Source organism: Galeopterus variegatus, unplaced genomic scaffold, assembly GCF_000696425.1.
Source record: "Galeopterus variegatus unplaced genomic scaffold, G_variegatus-3.0.2 Scaffold3551, whole genome shotgun sequence".
Taxonomy (NCBI): Eukaryota; Metazoa; Chordata; class Mammalia; order Dermoptera; family Cynocephalidae; genus Galeopterus; species Galeopterus variegatus.
The window spans coordinates 179,825-194,243 of record NW_007729662.1 but is presented as its reverse complement, the minus strand read 5'-3'; the positions used below and the strand labels follow the sequence as shown (position 1 = coordinate 194,243).

At 44.6% G+C, this 14,419-nt stretch overlaps 1 protein-coding gene across 1 annotated transcript in view; it reads left to right on the top strand.

The window, feature by feature from the left end:
• The first annotated feature begins 490 nt into the window (after window positions 1–490).
• Window positions 491–14,419, top strand: part of LOC103601014 (chromosome unknown open reading frame, human C10orf11) — a 34,024-nt gene continuing 20,095 nt past the window's right edge. The window contains exons 1-3 of the mRNA XM_008585397.1: window positions 491–504; window positions 2,200–2,326; window positions 13,077–13,216. Coding sequence (XP_008583619.1) covers window positions 491–504; window positions 2,200–2,326; window positions 13,077–13,216 — 281 coding nt within the window. The remainder of the gene's footprint in view (window positions 505–2,199; window positions 2,327–13,076; window positions 13,217–14,419) is intronic.

Below are 14,419 nucleotides of genomic sequence, written 5' to 3'. Positions count from 1 at the left end.
TGTGCTGATTCTCATGATAAGAGTAAAATATTTGCATAACATAACTGGGGAATGGTGTGTTTGGATGCTGCCTTTGACCGGAGCCCAAATGATGTCTGTGCACAAAGGACTTGTTAGCTGTCTGAAAGGCTCCCTGGCGGGAGGTGGCCTCCACTCCCCTTGTGAGGCCTAGTCCTGAGAAGCACTTTTGGATTGTGAATCATTAACTCTGATGGAGGAAGGGTCTTCCGAAGAGCCTGGAGGTTCCTGCACAAGCCTGATTTACTACACACCTCTGTGGGTCTATTCATCTGCCCACCCCCTGCCTCTCCAACACCCCCAAGGTCAGGGCTTTGGGAAAAAAGGCAGAAGGAAAAGAAAAAAACAGCATTTGCTAGTAACTTGTTAGTCCTCTTTCACTTACCCTCTGTAAGATCCTGTGAGCTGGAAGGAACACAGAATGAGAGTTTGGCTCTACTGACGTACCCGAGTGAATTCACACTACACAGAAATGGCGGAGCCCAGGTAAAGTCCCAAACCTTCCTGCCTAGACGTGTATAAGTTGTGTGTTGCCTCCTGGAACCATGAGGAAAAAGAGAAAGGAGGAGGAAATGAAACCTGATGACCCCTGACCCCTGGCCCCTTGTTCCACCGTGTGTGCAGCTTTGTCCTCTTGCTGTGGAGCCACTGGGCCCTGGGTGGGCCACCCCAAGATCTGGCAGGGATGGGGCATGCAGGCGGAGCTCTGTCTCAGTGGAATCTGTGGATTTAATTACTAACTCTCAATGCGTTTTACACCTCTCAAGTATTGACTGCCTATCTTGGAGTCCTCTTGGCAGAGGGCCCACGAGGGAGCTGTGGATGCCTTGGGAGGGCACTAGTGCTAAAGTTCACACTCAGGCTGGGTGCGCAGAACTTGCACATGCAGCACACGGGGCTGTAATGTAATTGCTATTTGTAAATGAATAAATAGCGTGGATGACATCTCCCTGATTGGTCACATTTTATGGAATAGCCAGGCATCCCATGTGAGTCCTTCCCGAGGCCGACGCCACAGCTCAGCTGTCAGCCTGTGCAAGCTCTGCACATCTCCTGGGCCTGACAGGTGGACAAGCTGGAGTGCATGTCTCTGTGTAAATCCCGCGACCGGGCGGCTTTCTTTAATTAATGCCCGTGTGCACCCGGGTGAGCACTTGTGCACCCCTGCCCCACGTCGCTGCCACGCCCGGCACTTATGAGAGCCAGTACAACGAAGAGTTAACTTTCAGCTGCATGTTCGAGAAAGGCTATTTTCCCCTTTCTGATATATATTTTTTTCCTGAGCCAGGTACTTAATTCTTTCAGATGCCTTTTTATTTACTGCCTCCACATCTACGTTGTTGCACTTTACACCTCTTTCAAAAAGAAAGTGAGAAATCCACTTTCCATAAATTAAAACAGAAACTTCAGGCCAGAAGCTTTGAAGCAGAAATTCCCCTGACCCCTGGTCCCTCCTCCCACCCCCAAACAAAAACAAACAAAAAGAAATCATGAAGAAAAAAGAAAAAGCCCTCTCAGACTGGAGCGATTATGTAATTCTGCAGATGCCTTGCCTTTTGGACAGCCACAGGGACACTGGGAAGAAGCAAATTAAGTGATTAGTAAAGAAAAAAGGCAGAAGAAAAAAGTCGGAGGCTATGAAGGGAGAGAACAGGAGCCTTCCCTGCTGTTTCCCCTACGACTGTACAGAGAGAACTGCTAAGAAATGATACTTGAAGTTATATTTATTATTGTAAGAGGGGTATGATATTTCTGGGCAGGAATGATGGATGACAACTTAAATTTGTGTCCAGGGAATGAAGGTGAACTGTGACAGAGTTATTTATCTTGGGAATGGAGGTTAGGGTCAGCCAAGGCTGGTGCCTGGAGGCACAAGACATTGACAAATTTATCCTGCAGGCCGTATCTGAAGCCCTTTGTTTTGGATCCTGGCTACTCACTAAGTGACCCTCATCCCTCATGTTGGCAGTGCGTGAAGGATGCGGTGGGAGCCAGCGGCCCCTTCTCCCCTGCCGCCCCCACCCGGCTCCCGCTACTAATTCTTGTCATTCACTTTGCTGACAGGCACCAAGCCCAACTATTCCCAGTCCTGAAAGGGAAGGTTAAAATATTTATTTCGGCTCATAATGGCCTCCCTGATTTAGTGCAGGATCATTTTTCCTGTTGCCTTTGTCATTGCAGGTCACTGGAAGGACTGAGCGCGTTCAGGAGCCTGGAGGAGCTCATCTTGGACAACAATCTGCTCGGGGACAACCTCGTGTTGCCAGGGTTACCCAGGCTCCATACCTTAACCCTCAACAAGAACCAAATATCCTTTCCTCTGCCCGCCGCCCCCACTCCCCACCCAGCCCCGCAGTTGTCCCCTTTCACTCCCCCTCCCCCCCAAATACCTGCAAAATGTCAAATGAGTTTTATGTGTCAGCTAAATTAAAGTATGTGAAATACAGTCCATGGGCAGACAACGCGTTCTGTCTTCTGGCACTTGGGACACTTCAGAGTAATTTATTATAGGTCATTCATAAATGAAATGCACCATTATATCTTCCTGTTGCTCCATTTTAGTGTAGAGATCTAAGTTATGGCTGTGAAGAAATCTTTTTAATAGATAAAAATAGAGAAAGAAAATAATGTCACTGCTGCCGAGGCAGCAAAGCAGACTGTTTGCTTGGGCTTGTGTGGGAGGGCGACCTCTGGTGGGAAGTGGGGGGTAATGCTGCTGAGCAAACTAGGCCTTGGAGATTTCTGGAAGGCTCTGGTGCAGGCTTGGGGAACAGTTGTGGAGAAGGGAGAGTATGGGGGAAGGAGCTAAGGTGGAAGAGCAGTGCGAAGCCCAGGCCTGGCCTGCCTTCTCTGGTGGACGCCGTGCTGGGCTGGTGATGAGAGGTGAGGACTTATCCGGCCTAGGCCGCGACTCACGGGGACTGCCTGCTCTGGAGCCTGTAGTGGGAGTGGGACCAGGGAGCTTTTCTGTGGCACAGGTGCACAGCTCCTCCGTCGTTAGTCATGGGTGACTGTGCCCTGGAATGCCAGCTCTGGGAGGTGGGGAGTTTCCTCAGTTTTGCTAACTTCTCTATCCTTCAGACATAGAATAATGCCTGGCTCAGAGGATTCAGTAAATATTTGTGGGAAGGAGGGCTGAATCCGTATCACCAGCTGAGCCTTACCGAGCACTCTCGGGCATCAGGCATTGTGCAGGGCACTTCACGTGTACTGTTTTTTGTTCTTACCAAACCTTGTGGAAAGGGTGTAGTTTTCCATTCATCTAGACGTTGCAGGAGGTAAAGTGTAGGCCTCCAGCCAGACAGTTGACGAGATGCCAGGTCCCAGATCCGGTCTCAACTGTGATTGTGTCCAAAGTTCTTTCCATCCCACTGTGTTGCTTCGGACTTGAAGTCCGATCGCCTTGTTTTTTTGATAGAACATTTGATGTTTGAAGTGGTTAAATCACTTGTTCACATTCAGAAAATAAGTTAGAAAAGGGACCGGGGTATTTTCCCTAGAATAGAAAATGAAAGCAGACATAAATGTTAAGTTTAATATATATGCATATATTAGCATTTAAGAATGATTTGCAAAAGCATTTATTAGCCATTGTTTATACTTCAAGCCCTAAGTTAATATGGTCTTTATTCTATAAAATAGCTCTTGCTGCTATAACTGAATACCATGAGTAGGTGGCTTAAACAACAAATATTTATTTCTCACAGTATGGAGGCTGGTGAAATCAGGGTACCATCATGGCTTGGTTCTCAGTGATAACACTTTCTTGCTATATCCTTACATGTTGGAGACAGAGGAAGAAAGCTCTTTCATGTCTCTTCTTTCAAGGGCACTAATCCCATCATAAAGGATTCACTCTTATGACCTAATTATCTTCCAATGGCCCCATCTCCACATACCATCACATTGTTATTATTAGGGTTTCAACATAAAATTCAATTCATAGTAATTATGCTCCTTGTGGCCATTATTAATTGGCATTTTAATAGAGATAGAAGGGAAAGGCCTACAAGTAAATTCACAGTTTTTTCATAGTGAAATTTAGGGGATTTTTCCCTCTTCTGTCCTTTGGTCAAACAAGTTTCCTAGCCGTTGTTTGAAAAATTATTGTACTTATTGTGTCTTATGCCTTCCTTGGCTGTCTTAGGTGACCATTTGGACAATATCAATCAAGGACAGAAGGATTATTAGACTAGAGTTTGGATGTTACGGTTCCTTCTGTGGGCCCCGATGCTCATGTCCTGTGTCCCGTGTCATCATAGAATATTAGAGTTCATGGACTGGGGTTCATGGATCAGCTGAGTCATATTTAGCTGTGTGGCCTTGGACAAGTTATCCTCTAGGAGCCTCTGTTTTGCATTTTTAAAGAAAGAAGTTGTACTGGATGATGGTTTTATTCTCAGTATTGCTGTCACCAGAAATTAGTAGGTCTCTTGGCTCCAGAATGCTGAGAGATTTTCTTTGTCTTTGATTGAGTCATTTCTGTGCTCCACGCCTTGCCTTCTCCAGTCTGTAGCAGCAGTGTTGAGGCAATAATGAAAATGGCCTGGAAGGGACTGAAACAGAAGGAACTGTGTAGCTGTAGGACCTGACCGATTATATCATTGTGCTGTTGTAGTGCACTTTATTATCAGTAGATGCAAAAGCCGATAGTTGGATCTCTCAGGATATACATTATGACTTCTTTCCTCTTTTCTCCTGGTCTGTTGGTATGATTGTGAAGATCAGCTTCCCCATCCACTTGACCCAGAAGTCACAGAATGAAAGGTATGTAAAAGCAGCCAATGAACTTACCTGCTATCCCCACAATGTAGCACTTCTGACTCCAACTTTTCAGCCAACTCACTCTCCTACCTAATTGTGAAAATGCCTCGGGCACTCCAACAATTTCTATGTTTTATACTGCTATTGCTACCCCAGGAAATATCTTAAATGTAGACTCTATCAGTTAGTGTTTGCTGCATGATAACCCACCCCAAAACTTAGTGACTTAAACAACAAATATTTTGTTTACAATTCTGCAGTTCAGCTGTTTGGCCAGGGCTCGGCTGGATGGTTCTTCTGCTGATCTTACCTTGGGTCGCTCATGCAGCCACAGTTATCTGGAGGCTTGACTGGGGCTGGTGGTTTAAGATGGCCTCACTCATATCTCTGGAGATGAATACTGGTTGTTGGCCAAACTACATGTCTTTAATAGGTTAGCATAAGCCATGTCACATAGGAGGAGTGTTCCAAGAGCACAAACCCCATTGTATGAGTACTTTTCAAGTCCTCCTTCTGTCATGTATGTTGATGTCCCATGACATAAGCAAATCACATACCAAATGTAGAACAAATACAGGAGCATACTGCACAAGGTGTGGATATAAAGAGGCATGACTCATTCCTGTGACAATCTACTACACAGGCCTTGGCATCTTGTCTCCTTAAGATTTTACTTCATATTTGTGATAAAGGGAGCCCTAGAATCAAGTAACTATTGACTACCTAAAAAGGTGAGTATTAGCCCTTTCTTGTACATTGAATCTTTAAACATATTAGGAAGCTGAGTGTTCCAAGAGCACAAACCCCATTGTATGAGTACTTTTCAAGTCCTCCTTCTGTCATGTATGTTGATGTCCGATGACAAAAGCAAATCACATACCAAATGTAGAACAAATACAGGAGCATACTGCACAAGGTGTGGATATAAAGAGGCATGACTCATTCCTGTGACAATCTACTGCACAGGCCTTGGCATCTTGTCTCCTTAAGATTTTACTTCATATTTGTGATAAAGGGAGCCCTAGAATCAAGTAACTATTGACCACCTAAAAAGGTGAGTATTAGCCCTTTCTTGTACATTGAATCTTTAAACATATTAGGAAGCTTGCTGTCTAATGGGATTTTATCTCAAATTCTTTTGTGAAGTTTGCTTTATTTTTATTTATTTATTTTTTGTTTTGAGCATATGTACAATAGTTATTTACCATGCCTAATTTATCTGCCTTGTAAATTTAATTTTTCCAGTTTGGTTTTACTCACAGTTAAATATGTCTGTAACAATACTCTATGTTACTAGATCCTGGGAACTTGGGTAATAGGCTTCTTTTATCCTTTAGCAAAAGGAACTATCACATAGTGGTTAAGAACAACGGGCTCTGAAACCAGACTTCCTAAGCTTCTACCATGATTTGGCCACTTACTGTGTGACCTTGAGCAAGTTATTTAACATCTCTGTGCTTTGGTTTCTTCTGCAAAATGAGGACAATGATAATTCCCACCCCGTAGGTTGTTGTAAGGGTTAATCTTAGCATCTCACAAATATTAAGTTCCAATAACGCGGTAAGTGCTATATACGGGTTAGTATTATTGTTTCTATCCCAGAGAATTATGTGAACTTTTCTGATCTGACTTAGGACACATTATAACCAAAGTCAGAGTATAGATTTGAAGTGCTTCTTTGACTTTTATAATTTAATATTATCCTAACATCATTCTGTTTGGGTACCACTGGTGGAAAAACTGGGTGAGTATAAGCTTTGTGAGGTCGCACGGATTGTCAGTGGTGGGTCTCAGTCTAGAGCCCAGATCTGCTGACTCCCAGCCCCAGACTCTGAAACCCAAAGGGGGGCAATCACTGCACAAGGAGAGGATCCAAGATGTGGGAGTGGTCAGCTGCCCCCACCTGCCTCTGTAAGGCCCTGTTCCTAGCTATGGCTGCAGAGGGTCTGCTCATAAAAGGGATTCCAGAGCCCAAGCTCAGCATCTGGAAAATTTCTTCTGAACTCACTAGTCAGTGCCTCCTTCCCCATCTGCAGGCCTCCTGTGTGGCCTCCTAGTTTTGTTCTCCTAGCCCTTTGTTCCACTGGTGTTCAGCCCTCGGCTTTGCTGGCCTGCCCTGGTATGTCTGAAAGCCTGACTGTCTCAGATTACTTCTTCACCTCTTGATTTGCCATCTCACCCTCTCTCTTTGGTTCACTTAGACTGACCCGGTAGTCACTGGCCATGGACTCAAACCCCTCCCCTCCACTCATCTCCTCCTCTCTCTCGCCCACTGTGAGTGTACACACAGCATCCCTGGCCCCTCCTCCAGTAGGGCTGGGGTATTGGGTAATGGTCTCAGCCATATCAAGTCTGAATACGCAACCCTTAGTAAGGGACCAACTGAAAATTCAGGAAAATATAGATTTTTAACCTTTGCACATTCAAATGGTTATCCCCTTCCTTCCCTTCAGGGGGAGGAAGGAAATAAACTGACCTCATTTGAATCATGCTTCCTTTCTTATTACCCTGTTCGCTTCAGCAGATGTACTCAAGAGACAGTGAGTTTGAATTGTAACACCAGCAGGAGGAAAGACTAGTGCCACCTGTTAGGCAGCTGGCCTGTGGCAAGGCAGCCACCTCTCTGAGACCAAACAAGAGTTCTGACAGCACTTTACTGGCTTATCCTGGGGAAGTCTCTGTACCTTGTCAGGAGCCTCAGTCTCTTTATAAAATGGATAATATAATATAAACTTAGGAGTATTGTTGAGAGATTTAAATGGTATAATATATGGGAAATCACTTTGTTAACACACAAAGACTTTACAACTTCTTAGTACATTTTACTGTTAGGTAAAACCTCAATGCTTAAAAAACAAACAAACAAACAAAAAATCTACCCAAATTGGAATTGTCTGAGGTAGAGGGCACAGCTGGGTGACAGCACTTGGTGGTCTCCCACAGAGACATATAAAACGCCTCATTTTATTTTTCAGTGTTTTAAATTCCCCTTTCGTGTAACAAAATTATGAATAACATTTCCCCTAAAAATGCAGTTTCTTTAGGATTTAGGTTTGTATTTCGACTCTGCCATTTACTGGCTGTGTGAACTTTAACCCCAGTTTTCTTAATTGTTATTTAAATGTGATAATATTTCTGATGTATATGTGTGAATCAAAATGAGATCATATGTCATTATGCTGCATATTAAGCAATCAAAAACCCTATATTTGGGTTGTCTCTGGTAGGAATCCTCCCAGTGGTTATAGAGGCTGCCCTTTGACCTGGAGCTGAGCCCAGAGGGAGGGCCGTGCCCATTCTCACCTGGGAAACAGCTTCAGACCTGTGCAGCTGGACATGCACACCAGGAGGCCCCCCTCCTGCCTCCTGCTCTGAACTTTCACGGAAGGCTCTGCTTTGATCTTGGGTCCTCTGCAGAAAATCTCCTTTGGCAAGCCTAGCCATGACAGCTGGGCTCCGTGATGGCAACTTTCTGTAGACAACACCAAAAAACATCTCCATGCCAAGTACTCTGGACAAGACTTGATGAGGGAAACCAGGTGTGTGCTGAGAATCCAGCTGGAGGGAATTGAAACCGTGCCAGGTAGCTTCAAATTTAAAAAAAGGGGGGGGGGGGAAGGCACCCTTAGAATTGCTGAAATGTTCTCTCCTGCAGGGGTTTTGGTTAGCCAGGGAGACCAAGTTTCCTTCACTAATTGCCTCTGGTTCATTTTCTGTGCAACTTGACAGAAAGGATTGTGACAAGTTCTATCTCAGGCCTTGAAATCAGGCAAGACAGGGCTGTGTTTGTCCTTGCTGACCCAGGAGACCAAGGAACCAGTGAAAACTCCCTGTTGTGTTTTATCCTCTGGTTTTGGTATCAACACGAAGACGAAGGGCTGGTCCAGAGCATTCAGGGAGGAGGTGTTAGTGCTTCCTGTCTGGTGCGGATTTGGGGAGACTCCCCAGCTCAGCCCACTTTATCATTTAATAGGTAGTTGGAAGGTGTAGGAAGATGGAGCTTCTGCCACACAAAATATCCTAAATGAGCCAAGCTCCTGGAGATCCCTTGGATTTACTGGCACAGGATGGCTGAAGTTTCTTGAAGCCTGCAGAACCTTTGCCCAGGAAATTTCCATGACCAGGACATTTGAATGATCCCCATCTTTGTGGCCTCCTGCTGAAGAGAAGATCCAGGTTTTGTGGAGTGTGAAACTTATGTAATTTGAGGGAGTCCTCTTTAATTATGAATGCAAAATTGGGTATAACAATGCGTGTTTATTTGGAATAAAAGTCTATCAAGCAAATTCACAAATTTTTCAGTTGATAAGAACCACTAATGTCAAAATACTTAAAAAGTAACAGTCTTTTCATACTACGTATGCCTTTTTTTTTCTTTTTTACAAATTCCCTAATAGTGGTAATTTCACCACTACATTATTGGTAAAACTTTGAGGATTATTGAATTATGAAGAAACTGTTACACAGTTCTTTCATATATGAGCTATATAAGATTTCAGGACATTTCAGCTTTGTGTGTGTGTGTGTGTGTGTGCATGTGTGCACACACTCAACAACTGAATCTTAAATGTTCTTTGGATCGATGAGGTTGTTTTATCATCAGTTTGATGTTGGTCCCTGCCTGTTTGTGTCAGCATGGTGGGTGGTAGGAATATTACTAGAAACCATTTCTACTGGTACTGTTGCAATAATTTAACCAGACAAAAGTGACCGCAAATCACACAAATATACCCCACTGAATCGTGATTAAATGTCACTCCTACACAAATTCCCCCTAGGCAGGTCCCCAGCATTCCCAAAGCCACTCCTGCTGTTTCCCCAACTTGAGGAAATGTGATGGAAGAAGTCCTAGAGAGAGACAGTGATCTTAACTGATGGTAGTTTAAATAACCTACTTTTTCAAATTTTGCAAAAATATATGACCTTGTAACTAGGGCCTTTCCCAGGGCCTTGGAAGGGGCCCGTGCAGGCAGAGAGCCCCTCACACATAAGCTTTAGTAGCTCTGTGGTAAATCTACATATGAAGATTTGCTCAAATTAAACAGCCTACTTCTCTGGCTGGTAGCATACTAGGCTTTCCATCCCTGGTCACTAAATGTTGAGAAATGACTGGGATTTCAATCCAACTCAGTTGCCTAGTGTTTCCTAAACTTAAAAATCTTGCCTATTTTGAGTTTTATTCCTGTATATTCCCACTTTCATACAGTAGATAAAAAGAGCCAAGGTTTAAGGAGTTTGGCCTAAAAGGGAAAGAGGTTTTGGTCTGACTTTTCCATCCATAGTAGAGAGGGTTTCCGTAGGGCCCTCATCTATAGAAATAATTTGAATCACTCCAAATCAGTACGTCAGCACCATTTTGGCAACCCATTCTTGCAGTCACACAAAAGAAATACGGCATTGGCCAGCAGCAGTGATCAGCTTGTCTTGCCTCCCTCCCGGGAACTATCCCTTGGCCTCGAGTCTTTAGAACCACCCATTCTTGCAGTCACACAAAAGAAATACGGCATTGGCCAGCAGGAGTGATCAGCTTGTCTTGCCTCCCTCCCGGGAACTATCCCTTGGCCTCGAGTCTTTAGAACCTCCTGATACAGGCTTCAGTCCTAGTGCATAGAGGGTTGGAGTGAACCCTGAAAGAGAGAAACCAAGACTGGGACTGAAGCCCCTGCAGATCCAAGTCAGGGCATGGGGTACTCCACCTGAATGGCACTTTTTTGGCCCTTGGGCAGAGCTGGGTACTGGAAGGGCACTTAGAGAATTTTGAGGAAGGCAGTCCAAAGTAGAGGTCCCCCTAAGGTGCCTCTGCTTGGGTCTAAGGGCAGTATTGGTAAAGAGCGTACTGGCAGGATTCTTTTTTTTCCCCCCTCTTTCTTTTCTTTTACTCATGTAGCAATGACTGCAAAGTATGCAAAGGTGGAACCTCCTGGAAAAGCTGAATTGTTCACTGTCATTTTAATTGGTTACATTTAATTTAAAAAGTAATAGGTGTGTTTCGTCTTCAGTGATTTTGACTCCTGACCACCCACCTCCTGGTGCTTCCACCTTTATCTTCCCGATGGGACTTTCTCTGTAGTCTTCTAAACGGACTCCCGTTCCCATCGTCCCCGTTCTAGTGCTCCTTTGTGCTCATCTCTGGATGCTATTTGTGAACAATTTGAAAAGTTAAAAACTTGCATGTCTGTTTTTGTCGTTGTTTTGGAAGTGGAGAGGACATTGCCAGGTCGGAGCCAACCGTGCATGAGCGTGCTCTCGCTGCTCTTCTCCTCCCTCTCCCCTTTGCTGGTCTGTGCTTCTCATCGTCTCCCTCTCGCATCCACCCCGAGCACAGCATTTGTCCTTGCATGCGATGGTGGCAGAGCATGTTGTATGAAGAATGCCTGAAGGAACTTAATTTGGAGAATAGAAGATTTAAGGAAGACATGTGGGCTTTAAATATTTGAAGACTGATCATGTGGAAGAGAAGAATGCCTTATTCTTGAGTCTCCAAGCAGTGAAATCGAGTCAGTGGGTAGAAGTTCGCAAAAGTTTCAATCCCAGGGAGAAGAAATACTAATGATTGTCAGAAATGAAATGTGCTACCCTGTGATGACCCCTTGGCAAATATGTTAGGGACTGGATTCAGGCATTGGTTGGATTTGAGTCCATTCTTCTCTGGAAAGTTGAAATGAAGTATGAGAAAATCTAGGTAACGTCCTAAGATTAGGTAACATCCTGACAAAGCAAAGACTCCCCTTTTCTTTGCCTTTGCCCTCCTCTCCTGGTTCCAAGTAAACATCACTCCTGGCAACTACTCTGAGCCTTTGACTCCTGGGTGCTTCATTTGCCCTTAGACATTTGGCCCTTGGCAAGAACCCATTCTGTCTGTGACGTTGGCTTCCTCCTCTGCTCACATGCTCCTGATAATCATTCCATTCATGGTCTTTCATCACCTTGCCTAGGGCTCAGCTTGTATCTATGTGGCTCAAGCCAGGAGTTGATATGTGGACTGAGTTGTCATTAACTCCTTTCCAATGCCTGTGGTTCCATGAATCTATGACTCTTGCCTTACCTGATTTGGGGGTCTCAGGGTTTGCCTTGATTGGATAGTGGATCCCACTAGGAGATGGCTCGTGCAATAATCTCACCACCATGTGCCTCCTCCATCTTTTATCCTTCATTCTCTCCTTCATAGAATGTTAGATTCACAGGAAATGCATTTTGACCTGCTGGTTTTACTAAACCTATCCTAACTTAATCTCATTGTCTTTTCCTCCTAGCTTTGTTCTCCTTTTTCCCCAACCCAATCCTTTATTGCCACCAGTGAGGCCCTGGAGCATGCTGAGCCTCACTGCAGGCTTTCAGACAAGAAAAGAGGGCCGATCCCTGTTTACATTCATGCCATTCCTGTATGTCCCAATGATAAATTCCCTTCATTAGGAGAGAAAGGACAACATATTTTTAATGAGGCCTTTGGAAGTAATTTCTTGTTTTCATTACTAGACAAAAATTAAGTTTTATGGATTTGCATATTGCAGAATATTTTACTACATGGAATCTACCCTTTTATCAATTTTTTTTCCTTTTTGTCTTTTTTACTGACCGGTAACGGGATTGCAACCCTTGGTGTCGTGCCCCGCACCGCGCTCAACCAGTGAGCGGGAACCGGTCTCCACATGGGTCCTTGGTGTCGTGCCCCGCACCGCGCTCAACCAGTGAGCGGGAACTGGTCTCCACATGGGATCCGAACCCTCAGCGGGAGTGCCGCCACACTCGCAAGCGGCGCACTCTCCAGTGCGCCACCGGGCCGGCCCCCTTTTATCAATTTTTTTTCCTTTTTGTCTTTTTTACTGACCGGTAACGGGATTGCAATCCTTGGTGTCGTGCCCCGCACCGCGCTCAACCAGTGAGCGGGAACTGGTCTCCACATGGGATCCGAACCCTCAGCGGGAGTGCCGCCACACTCGCAAGCGGCGCACTCTCCAGTGCGCCACCGGGCCGGCCCCCTTTTATCAATTTTTAAAATACAGAACAATAGAGGAAAGAAAAATGTGATAAAAAAAATTAAGTTCATTTATTCTCCCTTAAGAGATATGGACTTAGCCTTACCTGTCCAGAGAAAAGTTGGGCTCTGTACTCAACAGTAGAAGTAGAAAACGAGTAGTGTCTTATACCCACAGTAGGTTGATTTCAACCCTCACTCTGTTGTCTCCCAGGAGCAGACTGGACTTGTTGGCTGCTAGACTGTGCCTGTCAGTTATGGCCTATGCTCCTTGCTAGGCCTTTTGTCTTCCTGGACCACGATCCTTAACCTTTGTCACATCACCGATTTGGAGTGTCTGCTCGATCATCTAGCAGAAGTGACACCTGCTCTGGAGTACCTCAGCCTGCTGGGCAATGTGGCGTGTCCCAATGAGCTGGTCAGCTTGGAAAATGATGAAGAAGACTACAAGAGATACAGGTGAGTGTCTAGGGCTTTGAGCATGGCAGGAGAAAGGAAAATAGCATCTCTGGCGGATGGTATTATATAGTGGGGTGCACCGTGTTCAACTTTCACCTTTTGGTAACCTAAAGCCATTGTCTTCCTTTGTTGAGGTCACAGGAGCCACGAAAGATGAAAAGCTTTTGGGTGGTCTAGGTCGGGGGGTAACAAACTTTTTTTGTAAAGGGCCCCAAATAAGTATTTTAGGCTTTGCAGGTCATATGGACTTTGTCGCAGCTATTCGACCCTGCTGTTGCAGTGCAGAAATAGCCATGAATAATTTGTAAATGAATGGGCAGAGGTATGTTCCAGTAAAACTTTATTTACAAAACAGGCAACAGGCCAGATCTGACCATAGCTGTAATGTGCTGGCCCATGCCCTATGTTATAAGATCTTTCCGTGGTCTGCCTGAGTCACTTTTTGGAGAGAGACCATTTCCCACCAAAGTTTAAGGAGTTCATATACAAGCCCAGGAGGAAGTCCCACAGGTTCATATCTCTCCACTGTGAGTCAATGCCCCAGTGTCCACCAGCCATGCATGTTGATGGGCTCTGAGTAGAAATGCTTTTGTTTCTTCTCTTTACTCCTAAACCATCTGCTTTGAAACTCCTGACTCAAACTCGCCTGCCTTAGGTAGTCTTCCTTATCTTATCCATTTTACTAAACTCATTTCTTTTCCTTCTTCATTTTAAATTCTGTGTTCTGTCATTCCTGATTGTTGTTGCATAAGTGTTTTTAATGAGCCATTCCTATATGTACCCTCTTTTCCATTGTGATATAAGTTCTCATTAACACCCCACCCAGATCAATGTGGGTGTGAGGGAGGAAGGGAGAGCAGGAAGGAAGAGGAAGGAAATACTAGGCAGGTAGGGCTACTGGGAAATAGATGTGGCAGGACGGGGGAAAGAAGAAAATGGTTTGAGAGGAACTTGTTCTATTGGGGCTCGTATAAAAATCTGTGATGACTCATGAAGGGATATAGTTGGAAGCTTCCATTTTGTATAAAGGCAAAGCTGTAGGAAATACTGAAGGAACATTAAACGTTGTCGATTTAAAAATACACACACACACATATAAGGCTACAGTGAGAATTCAGTTATATTTCTTTATTGGAAAGAATTTTGTACTTTAACTTCATTTTCTAGGGTTCTTGATTAAGTTTCTATAGAGGTGTTAGACTG